Consider the following 14,609-nt stretch of genomic DNA (forward strand, 5'->3'; position numbering starts at 1 on the left):
AGCACATTTCCCAGAACTAGCCCTTTAATTGCCTAACACAAAGCTCAGTAAATGAAAACACTGTGTGGCTCAGCTGATAGCTATGGGTTAACTAGGCTGCAAAACCCACATGATGGCAGGACAGAGGACTGCTCTGTGTTTAACTGACCATGGGAGGTAGGAGGAGATGGGGAGGGAGACAGGGGGAGTTTTTGTACTGCTGTCCTTCCAAAATGAAGTAAAGCTCCCCCTTGAGCACGGTGGCCATGTCTAACAAGTGTTCAGTTCATACAGTAGGTGGGAAAATAAGTTTCATTTTGATGACTGACGGATCAAAAAGGAGGATTGCTGATTTAATTTTCCTCAATGTTTGTAAGTCATCGGACAGACAGAGTGAAGGAGGGAGAGGACACATCTGCGAGGGATTTGGGACCGGCTGATTTCACCTTCTGTCGGAAGACAGAATAACAGTGAGAGCGAGTGTGAAAGAGGCACGGCCTGTCTGAAATACACCAACCAAGTGCAGTATCAGCCAAAAATACTCCTCCTAACAAGTCAATGCCATGTATTGATTAGTTCTACTCAGGGCTTATGCAACATCACCACCTCAGTATACAATTATGGTGTAATCACTGTGCACAAGCAGGGGGGTTTGCACAGCAACCTGCTTGCCCCGTAGAGATGGAAAAGTAAACTGTTCATGTGTGCCATGGGGTCCTTAAATCAAACTGCACAATGTGAACAAAAGACCTGGAAACACTGAGAGAACTGTGCTCGCATAAACCCATATATAGGGCCAGAGGCAGGGAGAGAGTACAAAGGAGGCAGGGGGGAGGCATGTTAAATGTTTGCAGGGCTCTGAAAAGGCCTCAACCCTGGATATGACTTAAGAGATGAGAACTATTCTGCATTCATAAATCAGGAAGAGCCGAGGCGGATGTCCAGCTAAAGACTAAGAGAAAGGAAAGTGTTGGGCTGACTCAGATGCAATCACCTGCATCGTCTTTTTTCCTGCTCTTAAACCACCATTTACTCCTCCCGCTCCTCCTCATCTTCCTCCTCTGCTGAAACCCAACACAGCCCCATTCCCACCGGGTCTCTGATGTGTGCTATGAGATGGCCGTGCTTAATCGATAGCGCCAGGTTGCCAAGACAACCTTGATTTCCTGTCGTCGTTTTTGCCGAGCGCCGGTGATTGCGCTGGGTGTCCGTTGCACCTGCCGCCCTCTCCTCCAGCCCCGCCCCCCCTCCTCCTCCACCCGCCTCTGTCACTGTCTCATCAGGCGCCCCTTATCCCTCGCCTCCATCTCTCCGTGCTCGCAACATATAGCCGCCATAGACAAAAGGGGAAGGCGGTCGCACAAAGGCAAAACAGACGACGGGTCTGAACAATCAACTTTGTGAACTCGTGGTGCTGAGAGCGAGGCCACGTGCACCCACCAAACACTTTGAACAAACGCACACGCCCCGTCATCCCTAACAAAAGTGAGATGTGACAGCTATCACGTCTACCTTGGACGATGATGTCAGTGCACCTGGGGAGCGTTTACTCTCAGGCCCTCTCTCTTTGGCACCTCTAGTTTTTTTTTTTTTTTTTTCATTAATGGAGAGCTCATTAATCGTGGCTGATAACGAGGATGTGGGACAGGGACATGATTAAGGGGCTCTCTCTCCTTTAGCTTGGCGCCCTTGGGGATAAACAGCCCTGTGCGTGTGTGCTTTTGTGTGGGCTGCATGTTAAAACTGCTAAAGGACACCCACACTCCCAGTGCTATCTCCAGGACATCTGTGGGATAGGAGAATACATGTTTCCACTTTTTCCACAGAGAATTTACATATGAATGTGCGCTAACCCTTCTTCCCTCGTTATGTGGATTCCCTAAAGGCTCCACTTTAATGCTTAAGGAGCTGACACTCGTGGAGAGGACTTGAGTCTCTCCAGAGTTTTTCCTTGACTTCCGAGACTCTTACGTTTCTCGACTAATTCTCACAGATTGAGGAATTGCTTGAGAATAAAAGTAAATATTATGTCTGTCAAAGTCTTTTGAAAAAGCTGCATTTTGTGGTCATTTGTCAGTTCACCAGTGCATCAGACTGCGACTAATTTCTCAGCGTCAGACTTGCTCCAGACTATGAAATTATTGATCCAAAGTTAAAAGAGTGATGTGCCTTGCATTTGTTCGGCTGTGCTTTGTGTGTGAGCGTGTTGGCTTGCATTGTGTTTGACACTAAAACATTACTGAGACCGCCATAAACAGTCAACACGCCAACTCCCAAACAGAACAGGGACATATAAGTAGACTGTGCAAAGCTCATGTAAAGATACAGGATACTTCGCACAGTAAGCAACCATTCTCTGTGAATGCTGCGGATACGTGTTGTGGTTTAAAACTAAGTAAAGGGTTAACAATAGCTAGCAAGAGACCACAGCAACCAAGACCAATGCTGCTCTTCAGCTGACTGAGCTTCACACTCTGTTCAGCAGACAGTATATACTGTAATATATTTGACAGTAATAAACTATTAACAAGATGGACACATAGCATTATAATAAAAGCAAACAGTTAATAGTCCTGTTCTGTACAAAGAAGCAGTGTTGTACTATTTACTGAATGACGCTCTAAAATAACACTTTCATGCGGTGAAATTAGGAATCTGAAATCCTCATTTTACATCTTATATCTAATTCTATAATACTACATTTACTATTTTGCATTTTGAAACACGCATTTTGATCTGCCAAATAGAGAAAACGATGCTGTTAGGTCATTAAAACAAGCTAATTATGAGTATGCTAATATCAAAAGGAGGCCATCAAATGCTGCCAGTCAAGCAAACAATTATTGTGTAATGCAGGTCTGTACAGTTTCTGAAGCATGAAGATGTAGAGGTGTAAATGACTAACTGGTTGAAATGGCTCCAAACTAGGGCAAGATTAGTAAGGTTTTTCTAATTTAACGAGAACCACAAATGTATCTACAAACACAATGGCATGTTAGGACGTCTGCAGCACAGAGCGGAGATCAGCCCGCACTCGCATGAGGGCTTTGTAGCACTGCAATCATTTAGTCTTACACACACATTAAATCCAATCTGTCTGGACCAGGACCCTAATCCCCTCTCCCCCGGCCGTGGAGACAAGAAGACAGTAATCCTCTATATTTGTATATTAATAGGACCGGCCTCCGCGAGGGCCTCTCTATATGTTGTGATGTATGTTTTATTAGTTGTGTAATCTGCTTGTTGATCAGAGGGCCAGACCATTTAAACCGAGGTTTTAATAAAACACAGGCAGGCCTGCCTCAGGGATAAGCTCCCCAAGGACAAGTGAAAGAGCATAGGCTCAATAGACTCATCATCAACAATAAACAGCTTTACATCAACGCTATCTGTCAAGGGCCAATACAATTATTAGTTGAAATTCAACCCTGAGGCCTCTGCCCTTCCCAAGAAAAGGGATAGATAAAGCCTAACCCAAATATGAGCTTGTTACCATAATGCATGCTTCGTCCAACCATCGAGTTATTTCTGAGGGTCTGCTCTCGTGTCACTACGTGTGTCCGTGACAATCCAAGTTACTCTGAGAATTTGTCCCAGTCCCCAAGGACCCTCGAGCAGCAGAGTAGAGGAGAGCCGGAGAGGTGAGATTCCTTTGGATCTGAATCACGTTGGAGTCGTCCGCTCACCTTCCAGCCCGTCTAGACACTGTGTCACTGCCACACCCCTCTGGACATCTGTCCTGATTCAATAGATTTTTCAGACAGCCATTAGATTACAAGGGCACTGCTTTAAATTAGCTGCTGAGTTGGGGAGTGATGGAGGTGGGCTGGACAGGAGGGCCATTACAGCACAGGGGACACTGTCCCTCATGCTTACCAATGCTATGCAGCTGCCAGCCATCACCCCCAATGTCTGTAATCAGTTGAGCTGCAAAGGCTGCTGATGTAATTCGTACGAATGGCTCTTTAAAATATTTTACAGAGATATGTGGCATCAGCTTCCAGGCCCAGTTTATGGTAGGCATCAATCAAAGTGACTTCCATAGAGTAAACAAACAAACAGCGTTTAAACATCTGGTGAGGAGAGACAGAGAGAGCAAGCGAGACACCCTGGGGAGATGTGTGGTTTTCCTCTGAGATGTGTTGATTAACAGGAAAGATGGCCGAATGGGAAGAACATGAAACAGAAAAACCCCGAAAAAGCCTCAGAGATGGGTCATACTCAGGTCAGGATTCAGGTGGAGGTTAGGAATGCACTCAAAAACCTAACACACACACAAAACACAGAAAACACACAGCCTTCGAATGCAGTGCAGCTAGACCATGTGACTGTCACGGGGTAATCTCATGGGAGCATCCCCCACCCCTGAGCTCCCCCCGTTTATGGACTGTAACAACAGGAAGTCAGCCCGGCCTGCAACATCACACCACACCTACAGATAACTGCTGACAGCAACACTCGCACTCGCACAGAAACACAAGATTTACAAAGTCTTCACAGTTACTTTTAATCCCTAAGAAAGTGTGCGGTGTGGCAGAGTCGGTGGCACCGCGCCCGCTGCTGCTGCCGGCGTCGGTGTTGCACTGGTAAGCGAGGCGCGCTGCAGCCTGGCAGTGAAACAAGGAGAGGCCAAAGCTGGCAGGGGGTGGGCCTTTCACTCACTGAATAGCCCTTGTTTATCTAGGTCCCTCTGGGAAGTCAGGACACTGCAGTGAATGGGAGCCAGTTAGCAGCGATGGCATAATAAGACGGGTGGGGGTGGCAGGGTCATTGAAATTCAGCGCAGGCTACTGTCGAGACAAACCACTCTTGCCAGCTGTGGCAGTAACTTAAAGGAGCAAAGGGAGTGTTTTCAAGGTTTTTCTGGGCTACCGACACACCATCAGGTGACCCAACCAGCATTGACGTGCCATTTCTAACACGTAAAAAAGACCCTTCAGAAGACTGGGCCACTGTTTCACTACAGCTACAGATTACAATGTAATGACACTCAGTGCTGTTGAATGAACTGCAATCAGTACTCTGCTGCTTGATGCCAGGCACATCTAGGTTTGGCTACAGCTAGCTAGCTAACCGCCCTGATTTTAGTAAAGTTTGTGAAAACAGCTCAAGGCTTCACAGTGGAAGAAGAAGGATGATCTCACTCTAAATTTGGCTAACCTTGCTTCATGACCTGGCTTATAATTTGCCCGTGTAAGCATTTGGTAACATTAGGAAGAAGAAATACAGCAAAAAACAACCCTAACTTCAAACACTGGCAACGAAAAGTGTTAGAAACAGTTACATGACAGGCACCGTGTCATTACCAGTGTTTGGAACACTGGAGGTGAGCGAGGCAAGAGCCTCTGCAAAAACAACAAAACATACAAATAAGTAAAAGGAGCCAGTGCAACCATTAAATGTGTGGTAGAAAAGCCATATATTTCTAATGAAAAGAAATGCTCTTTCTCTTTGCCCTCTATGCGCTCCAAGCTAGCGTGTCAGCTGTAGTGCCGGTTCCTTTTCCAGCCTTTCATGTTTTCTGCCCCGGTTTGAGGCCTCCACAACCCCTGATGAGGATCCTTAAATAGGCTGCCACAGGTGCCGGGGGTGCGCCGAGGTGAAGGAGGGGGAGGTGGCCTGGATGGGAGCAGGTCTGCAGGAAGCCTCTTGTTTTCCCAGAGATAAAGGGCTTTCAGGTTGCATCCTGGGCCGTAATCTCTCGCACACTTCCTGGTTTTGTTCGCAGTGAGTCCAGAGAAAAATGACAAACTAACCTTCGCCCCGAAAAGCTGATCGATAGCTTCTGACGAGACAGGATGCGTGTAATGTTGAATTTGAAGAGCGTAAAACGACAAAGAGACAGCTCAGATTTGACTCTGAGCGGTGTTCATTAATGGCCCTTGATCATGGCTGATTTATGGGTTCATTTATTCCGAGTGCTGGTTCATTACTGATGATGATTATAAAAGTGTGCATATAATTTCTTTTCTGACCTCTTCATTTGCTTTTAGAGCACAATTAACATTGTTCCAAGCTCTTACAACCCAATTACAGAAAAGACAACGCTGCCTTCCTTCAAATTCAAGTCCCTTAACCAGTCACTTTAGAGCTGGCCTTGTGTTTAAAAGGGTCCATTTACTAGAAATTTGCATGAAAGGGGTTTATTGAAAAGTTGGCACTGAGCAGGAGTGCAAACTTCAGAAGAATAGGCAACACATTCACATATCCACACAGAGGAAAAAAAAGAAGCTTCCGTTCCAGTTCTTTTTTCTGCCTCTCCCACATTTTCTCTCTCTATTCTGATCATGTCCTTCTTGAGGAGGCCAGCGTTTGACCGTGAGCCACACCCTCTTTCCTCCTGCCAGAGGAAACTTTCAATCTCAGTCTCCCTCCCTCGCTTTGCCCGTGGCTCTGGCTCTCTCATACTTTTGTCAGGTGTTATTTATGAGTGCTGTATGCCTACAGCACCTGCTGGTGCTGGAGAGTCTGAGCCAAGGCAGCTGCTAGAGAGAGGAATGAGAGACAGAAACGAAAAGAATACATAGAGGAGGACGCGGGGAGTTACAGAAAGTTTGTTGACGTTTAAGAGCACCGACAGCTAACGATGAGCTGTAGGAACACACCAACGAGTGATGAACAAGCACTAATTAATAATGTTGTACAGCTCCAAACAGGATCAATTAAAGGCCATGCTTCACTGACTTTTGGTGCCGCTGTAATGACAGAGGGGAGGGCGCCGTCAGCAACGAGGAGGAACACAGACAGGCTGGCTGTGGAGATCCAGAGGTATTCACTCCTTTCATTTCATTATCCATTAGAGCCACACACATATACATGAAACGCACACAGGGAGGTCAAAGTATGTTTTCACTGTAAACACCTGAATGCTGGCAGCAGTGAGCTGAGTCAGCACAGGTGGGCTGAGACAGGTCAAAGGTCACTGGCTTTGTTCCATTTCCAGTAAGAGACCCAAAAAAACACTTTGTCCTTTTCTTTAGAAGAAGATATGTCATATAAAGAGTTTATGAAGTTCCTAATCGATTTTGTGGACGTGGCGCCCCTCTACAGCACCTGTCGCTAACAAGCTAGCTCACAGAGAATGAAACAAAAACAAAAGTTGATAATTCGGAGTGACTGGCGAACACAGACTGAGTGTAAATCCACCTACAACAAGACTGTTTTTCATTTCATTTGCATTATCGTTATTATGTTTGCATCCACCGAGCAGCAGCAGAGTCACTAAATAAAGGCATCCAGCCACAGCTCACCATAACTGAGGATGGCCTCAAAGTGCTGGAGCTGTAAAGGTAAGGTTCATGCTTACATGTAGCCAGTTTCATGGCTAAGCAATATGTTAGAGGTAAAGCTGATTTTTTTTTAGGCCTGTGAGGTGAGACTTGCAGACTTCTGTGCAAAAACACAATTACAGAGTCATTACTGTGCTTTTACATCAGGATGTATTTGGTTTTATTAAATGCTCCACACTGCCAGCAGCTGTGAGATTCAGGCTCGTGAAACAGATTGCTGTGAGTTGGCTGCTTGACTAAACCCTGTAAAGGAGACTAAACTTTTCATCATGGGCTTGTTGAAGCGTTTGAACAGTGCAAACTCTATGTGAAAATTCTATATGAGACATTAATTACTGATTAAATGAAAGCATGTCAACATACTATACATATATAATATAGTGCATGACTATGACATGGCTCTCAGCGAAGCAGATTTTGAGCCTCCTGTCTTATAAGACTTGCAGAAAACACTAACCGAAAGTACTTTTATGTGTCTTTGTTTTAATGCGTTTGCTGTTGCACAGACAAACTATCACTTGATTCTTTGTCCGATACTGTAGCTTCCTTCTTGTAACGGTAAGTCAGCTCGCAGTTGTTGGACAGTGAGGACCTCAATAAAACGCTCAAGGGTTAAATGGGGCAATGAGGAATCTCCATGCCTCCGCTATTCTGCCCTCCCTCTGTTTTCAGACTGCCCATTCTCCTCTCATTAATCCTGTGAGGATGTTTATCCATGTTGACATTCAGCATAGCGGCCGGCCTTCTCTTCTCTGACTAACAAACAGGGTGACTAAGATTTTTTTTTGTCGTTTCTCGCTGAAGCAATTGCAAGGCTAGCCCAGCTTCAGCTACCTTGTTGCACAGGCTTGGGAAGGCATAGGAGCAGTCGATTTGTTAGTCACCGTGTCCCTCGGGACATCACAACCAGACTGGGCAACTGGAATCAAATGTGAATATGAATGTGTATCCCCCCCCCAGGAGTGCCATTATCAGTTCTGTGTGCTATGGAGAGGAAAATCAATATGGTCATCATAAGGGGCTGGCAAAAAGCCAGCCGCTGGGTTGTGTTCAAAGCACAATACACGGCAGTGGATTACTTTTCAACTGATGTCATCTAATTTCATCCCTCTAGACAGAGACGCTCTGGGACCGTAACAAGGTCGGGCACAATAAAAAAGGATAAGATGTCCAACATCTATGTCTCAAAAACACGACAGAAAGGTGGTCAGCAGAGGTTCGCCCTGATGAGCTTTTGCTGCAAACACAAGCTGGTGTAAAAGCCCCACACCGGGTGTGCCTTCTGCCTATTGTGTCAGTCCAGTCTTTTTCATTAACCGCTCCACTGAGGACCCCAGGGAGGGAGGGGGGGGATGGGTGGGATGGGAGAGAAGGAGGTAGCGGCGGTGATGATGTGAGGAGGGGTCTGTAGACAGACCCAAAAACATGATTAAAAACACACATCAACAGACAGCAACGGACAGGGTGTACGCAACGTTTACCTCCGGCAGGATGGCAATTTAGAGGTAATCTCTCCCACAAGTATACACACTACTCAGGATCACTGTCCATCACACCCACACCTGTGTGGAAGGAGCGAGGGAAAGAAGAAAGACTGGGAGAGTTCAAAAGGTTGCAAATACACCTTTCTGCCCATGACTCACTGCTTTGGAGTCAGGAGAGGAGGGCAAAGGAGGCTTTTCTGCTCAGTTAGCTTACATGATACACTTAAGTGAGCTCTCCTCCCTGCACTGCATCAAATACCAGCCTACACCGCTTTCTGTGGCAGTATCTGTGGCTAGGGTCAAGGCAGTCAGAGACACACACCTTGCTCAACAACAAGAAAAGCGTGGATGCTGTTACTACACTACCAACATGACCTGGAGTGAAGTAACCCAGGATGATTCTGGATGGGTGGGAGGGTGCGACAGTTGTGTTTTTGTCCAGTTCACCGAGCTGACGCGTCGCTACAAGCTCCCACCGCTTACCCCCATTATCCGGACCCCCGGCCCCAAACACCCTAAGTCAGCAACTCCAGGATATTTTTGTCCTTCGAGTGGCAACGACTGCCGTTGTGCATACGGCTGCATCATCAACAGTTAAGGAGCCTCGGAGGCTGTCATGCACATCATGCTGGGGATTTGGGGAAACTCCTGCCTGCTGTGCCAAATTAAGCCTTCAATTCACCCTGACATTCAAATCAGCAGAATGGGCGAGCACACTTTAAAACATACATGGCACAGAAATGCCACGGGGATGCGTTGCTGTTAACATTAAGGCGAGTGAGCGTGACGCAGCCACAAGCTACATTTCTGAGACAAAAATGTCAAACAGAGCGCTTCGATGCCAGCCTCTCGAGGGGCCCTGAGGGCCACGTGAGAGAGGGATTTGATGAATTCTGCGAACGTTCCACGGATTCCTCCCTCACAGGGACCTTTGGGAAAAGAATGGGTCATATGCAAATGGCATGCACAGTATGGAGGAGAAGTTTCCCACAAGCCCAGTGTGAAAAGGGCTCTCCCTCCCCATCCCGGGGCCTGCTGAATGGCCCTTTTCTTCTGCCACTGAAAGTGTATGAGGTAGAGCAGGCAAACTCCAAAGGTAACCAGGCTCTTTCTCCTCAGGCTTTCTCACTAAAGCCGTGACACACAATGGTCCAGTTAAGCATTCAGCCACACAAACCCCCCCCAATAAAGCACATCCAAGCACAGTTAAGGGGGTTACTGAAACTGACTCTGGGTTTAAAACTCCTTCTTTATGGAGGGAGAGCACCTTTTTATAGGCTAATGCTCTCAGCCTCCATGGGAGTAGCTAATCATTAAGCCGCCTTAACAGAGGTGGGAGTGTGGTCGTACATCACATCGTTTTAATTCCACCGAACGGTCAGATGATCTCAAGCTTATTTCCAACACGAAGAATGTGAAGCTTAGCTAAAAAGCAAAAAGTTTTAATGTAGGCGATTTCTACCTGCATTGTGTTATTTTTATTTTATTTATTTTTTGCTGATGTTCAAAACAAGTTGTGCAACTACTTCAGAGGTCTGGGAGCTGGCTGCCTATGCATCATTCTTTATATCTTGCCAGCATCGTTCCCTCACTTGTCACCTGTTGTATAAATCTTTCGCCGCTCCACCTCCCATCCCCTTTCGACTCCACTGGGAACACGGAGCTTGCAATTTAGAGGGGGTCAGAGAGGGATTGGGGGGGGGGGAGAAAGGAGGAGCAGAGAAAAAAAAAGTGCTCTAGGACCCCTCACCATCCCCACCACCACCATCCTCTTCCCCCTGTCATTGAACAGACTTAAACACAAACACAATTGGACATGCTGGAAGCTTCACAATGGCACAGAGGGGGGAAAGTGAAGTCATACTCTAAGCATGCATGGGTGCCTAGGTCAGGGGGCAATCAACAGCACCCCTGGCTACTGTGTCCCAACCCGCCCCCCTGTCCAATCCCCCAAAACTTCCCTGCCCAAATGTGAAATAAAGGACGAGCTCTAGATCTGGAACAAGGAGTGAGAGGGGACAGACTGAGAGCGGAGAGAGAAGGGAGGAGGAGGAGGAGCTGAGGGGTTTTGGGGGGATTGGGGGGGGGGGTTTCTTCTTACTTGGCACTTTCAAATGAAGCTGCCGGGGAAGTTGGTGAAAAGCAGCGAGATAAATGAAAAATTTCCTCCTCTGCTAAACTCTTCCCACAACAGGGGTGGACCTTTTAAATGTAAACAGATGGCTTTTAAGATGCACAAGTGGCAGCCAATCCCCACCTCCTCCCGAAGCCTCCGCTACGGGCCCAAACATCACTTGTTTCACACAAACAGCACAAGCTGCAGCTAAACTATTGGTTTGTTATGTTTCTTTCTCTTTTTTAAATTGTTATTCCACAAACTTACAGCATGTGGTTGTATTCAGTGGTCTCTAGACAGGGCGAGTGAGTCCAGGGCACCAAGTATAGTTTAAGTATAGTTTTACCAGGCCAATAAACATACTCTTCAACATTACATGAGCTGTTGCCAAGTGCCGAGCCCGCAACCTCATTTGCCTTATTTGATGGATGATTCATCAAGGTGGTACAAGTGTGTGTGTGTGTGTGTGTGTGTGTGTGTGTGTGTGTGACAGAGAGAAAAAGGATGACGGAGAGGGAGTAAAAGAGGGAGTGATGCAGGGCGGGAGACACGCGAGGAGATGAGGAAAAAGGTCTGCGTCATATTATCAAATAAACAGAAATCTAAGCTACCTGTGCACAAGCTCCTTCACAGCACGCCCCCCCCCCCCCCCCCCCCCCCCCCCCCAATGACCCTGTTTATTTTTGCAAAGAATGTTAATACCGTCCGCATTCCTCTATTCCCAAATTGCTGTTTTAAATTACCGCTGCTATTCCTGAGGGGTGGGCGGGGGGGAGAAGCGACAAAGGAAGCTGTAGTATCCCGCCGATTGCAAACACCTGTTGTCCTGCAGGCTGTTAACACCTCTCTGTTTACAACAGGGAATGGGGCTCACCTTGATCTCGGCTCCCTCTCTGCTGGCAAAGTCTCGGACTATAACAAGCCGAGCAAAACTCAAGGGCTTCATTCATTAAAAAAGCAACAGGGTCTTATAATTAGGGAGAGACATCAAATGAGCATGACAAAAACAAAACAAAAACAAAAAAAAAGCTTCATCTAACTTCTCTGAGGAATCCCCTTCAGCTGAGAGGTGCATTTATGTGACAGATCACCTGCCTTGTCAGGTGGTGGTAGGAAGCAAGGACTTTAAAAACACAGGCCTCAACATCCCCTTTGAAGGAAATGCAAATGAGGCAAGGAAACAAGGAGCACATCTGTTTGACTTTAAATATCAATAGGGCCGTGTCATCAGTGAGAAATGATTAATACAGGCCCGTTAACTTAAAGAAAGGAGAAAGAGCAACAAAGGAAAGCACATGAGAAGTCATTTAAAAGCTCCCTTCCTCCCAGGGGTAATAGAAATACCCACACTTTGACAGCAGGACCGTTATCTGAGGTGTGTCCACACGTTGGACACCGCTCCAGGAATGAAATGCAAACACACCCTTATGAAAAGAGAACAAAATCACAATGGAGAACATAAATAGCAGTGGCTCAAAGTTTTTGTTTTATACTCTTCTCCTAAATTGATCAGACATCAACAGAAAATCCACACGGCACAATTTGCTTGCATTTTCCCACCCACTAACTCGTTTTCAGCAGCGCAGGAGCCATCGCATCTTACTAAGCAAAAATAAAAGCGATATTCGCGTATCACCTCAGTTCCCGTGAGCTACACTGGGTGGTACACAGGCTAACGCAGGACCGAGACTACTTGATATGGACGCCACACGCTGTCAGATCCACGACGGAACAACTTGTTTTGTCAATCAAAAAAGAAGAAAAAAAGTAGTCCGAGCACCGGAAACGACGATTTCACCACAGTCCAGCACGTAAATAGAAAGAGCGAAGCAGGAAAAAACAGACGTTATATACTCGCAAAAGTCCATTTATGCGCGTCACACAACCAGGAGACAGATATTTGAACAAAGTAGAGCCGCACATGCGACTTTGTAACGGTTCACCAGTATTTTCACACCACCCTTAAATAACAAAAAACCCCGTCTTGCTTCGCACGTCGGCATGTTAAAACATTAAACAATGTAACCATTTCAAATGTTGCTGCGGGCTACAAGCTGTAATGAAGTGAGTAAAGACAGAAAAGTAAAGAGGTTCGCTCGCGACCACCGTCCTACAACAATCAGGATTCCCAATGCGCGACAGGAGAGGATCCGCTGTCCTTATATGGGCTGAGCTCGCCCTGCTCACACAAACAGCGCGTGAGATACTCCTCGTTCTCCGGAACCTCCGGCTACCCCATCCATGTTTCTCCCAAGCTTTCTACCACTGCTTCACTGTCAAACCCTCTCTGACAAGTCATATTTAATGTTCACGGCGTGTGCGGCATCGAAATGAAACAGTTAAGTTAGAGGAAAGGCAAGTGTTCAAAGCGAGCTCCAATACACCGATACAGTTTCAGCGCTTCTCGGCTTTAAAGCTTGAAAACTGTGTTTACATTCACACTTAAGTGTCTGGATAACGGGACAGGTCGGGTTAAATGGGGGAAAATTCGTTTTGTCAGCCCTCGTAGCGCAGCAACAGTGTCCTGTCGCTACCTGCTGCCTGTGCGCGAAAGAAAGAACAAACAGTTGTGTCCCCTCTGCTTCACACGCGCACAGATAATACAGATAATTATCAACATCGTCGAGAAAAAACAAACCAAACCAAAACACAGTTCTGCTTAATGATTTCTTTTATCCATATGTAAAAACACAATGTGTCCGTCGAGGTCCGCAACAGGAATCAGGTAGACCGTTTCCCCTCAGAAACAGGTCCGAGTTTAGTGGTGGGCTCAATAACTCGACAGAATGGGACTAAATCAATGGATTGTCAGCCTGTAGAGACGGACAAAGTGTGTTTAAACGAATAAAGCAGTTTAAAGTGGAAACAAAAGCTTTTCCACTCATAACGGACTGAGGTGCGTATAACGGTCTCCGGCGCAGAGAGCCGCTAGGCGGTGGGAGAGCCGCGACCCAGGTATAACGGTACACCACATAGGGCTGTAATACAGCGCTCACTTGCTACTTCCCAGCACTTTCGGTGAGTAAAAACCGGACTTCTGGGCCACGAAACTTTTCGGCAAAATTACTGGGAGACAGGACGGCGTTCACACCGTATCTCTGAAAGCAAAGCTCCGAGTCGGAAGTAGTTTTACTCACCGTTGGTCCTTTTCGGGTTCGGCTGCTTTCTGCGCTTACACCTGGGGCCATCCGCCATGATCCTTTCGTTGTGTCTAAATGCTGCCGGAGAGTCACCTCCTCTCTCACCCCCCTCTCTCCCCCCCTCCTCCTCCTGGCTTCCCTTCACCTCCCCTTCTCCGCACCTGGTTTACGACACTCTTTACGGCATCACCTTCCCGCACCTCATCGACCCACGCTGCCAGTATCCTTCACGCGGAGTGCTGGGAGTGAGAGAGAAAGCTGCGTGGAGTCCGTACCTGCTCCGCTGTCACGAATGTGGCGTGTTTTTAAACAGCATAAATATTTTTCTGTGTATTTTTCTTTGATGATACTGAAAGGTATTTCCACCACATTTTATTTTTATGACCACAGCGCAAATTGGAAGTTAGTTAAAATATATTTTTCTCCAAATTATTATTATTATTATTATTATTTGGATGTTTTGTTGACTTTTAAAGCACGTGGAACAAATGTCAAAAACAAAAACAAAACGAACAAATAAAAAAAATACATGACAGAGATGTAAATAATAAAAGAATTAGTAGTTATTTAATCCGTTTTGGATAAGTTTGGGAGTGTGTGT

At 46.4% G+C, this 14,609-nt stretch overlaps 1 protein-coding gene across 1 annotated transcript in view; it reads right to left on the reverse strand.

The window, feature by feature from the left end:
* zeb1b (zinc finger E-box binding homeobox 1b) overlaps window positions 1-14,067 on the reverse strand; it is a 56,518-nt gene extending 42,451 nt beyond the window's left edge. Inside the window, exon 1 of the mRNA XM_085362607.1 lies at window positions 14,006-14,067. Coding sequence (XP_085218733.1) covers window positions 14,006-14,063 — 58 coding nt within the window. The 5' untranslated portion in view covers window positions 14,064-14,067. The remainder of the gene's footprint in view (window positions 1-14,005) is intronic.
* Window positions 14,068-14,609: the final 542 nt, after the last annotated feature.

This window comes from Diplotaxodon limnothrissa, linkage group LG9 (assembly GCF_057381915.1).
Source record: "Diplotaxodon limnothrissa isolate DT_005_m linkage group LG9, D_limnothrissa_male_GT1.1, whole genome shotgun sequence".
In the NCBI taxonomy this organism is placed as follows: Eukaryota; Metazoa; Chordata; class Actinopteri; order Cichliformes; family Cichlidae; genus Diplotaxodon; species Diplotaxodon limnothrissa.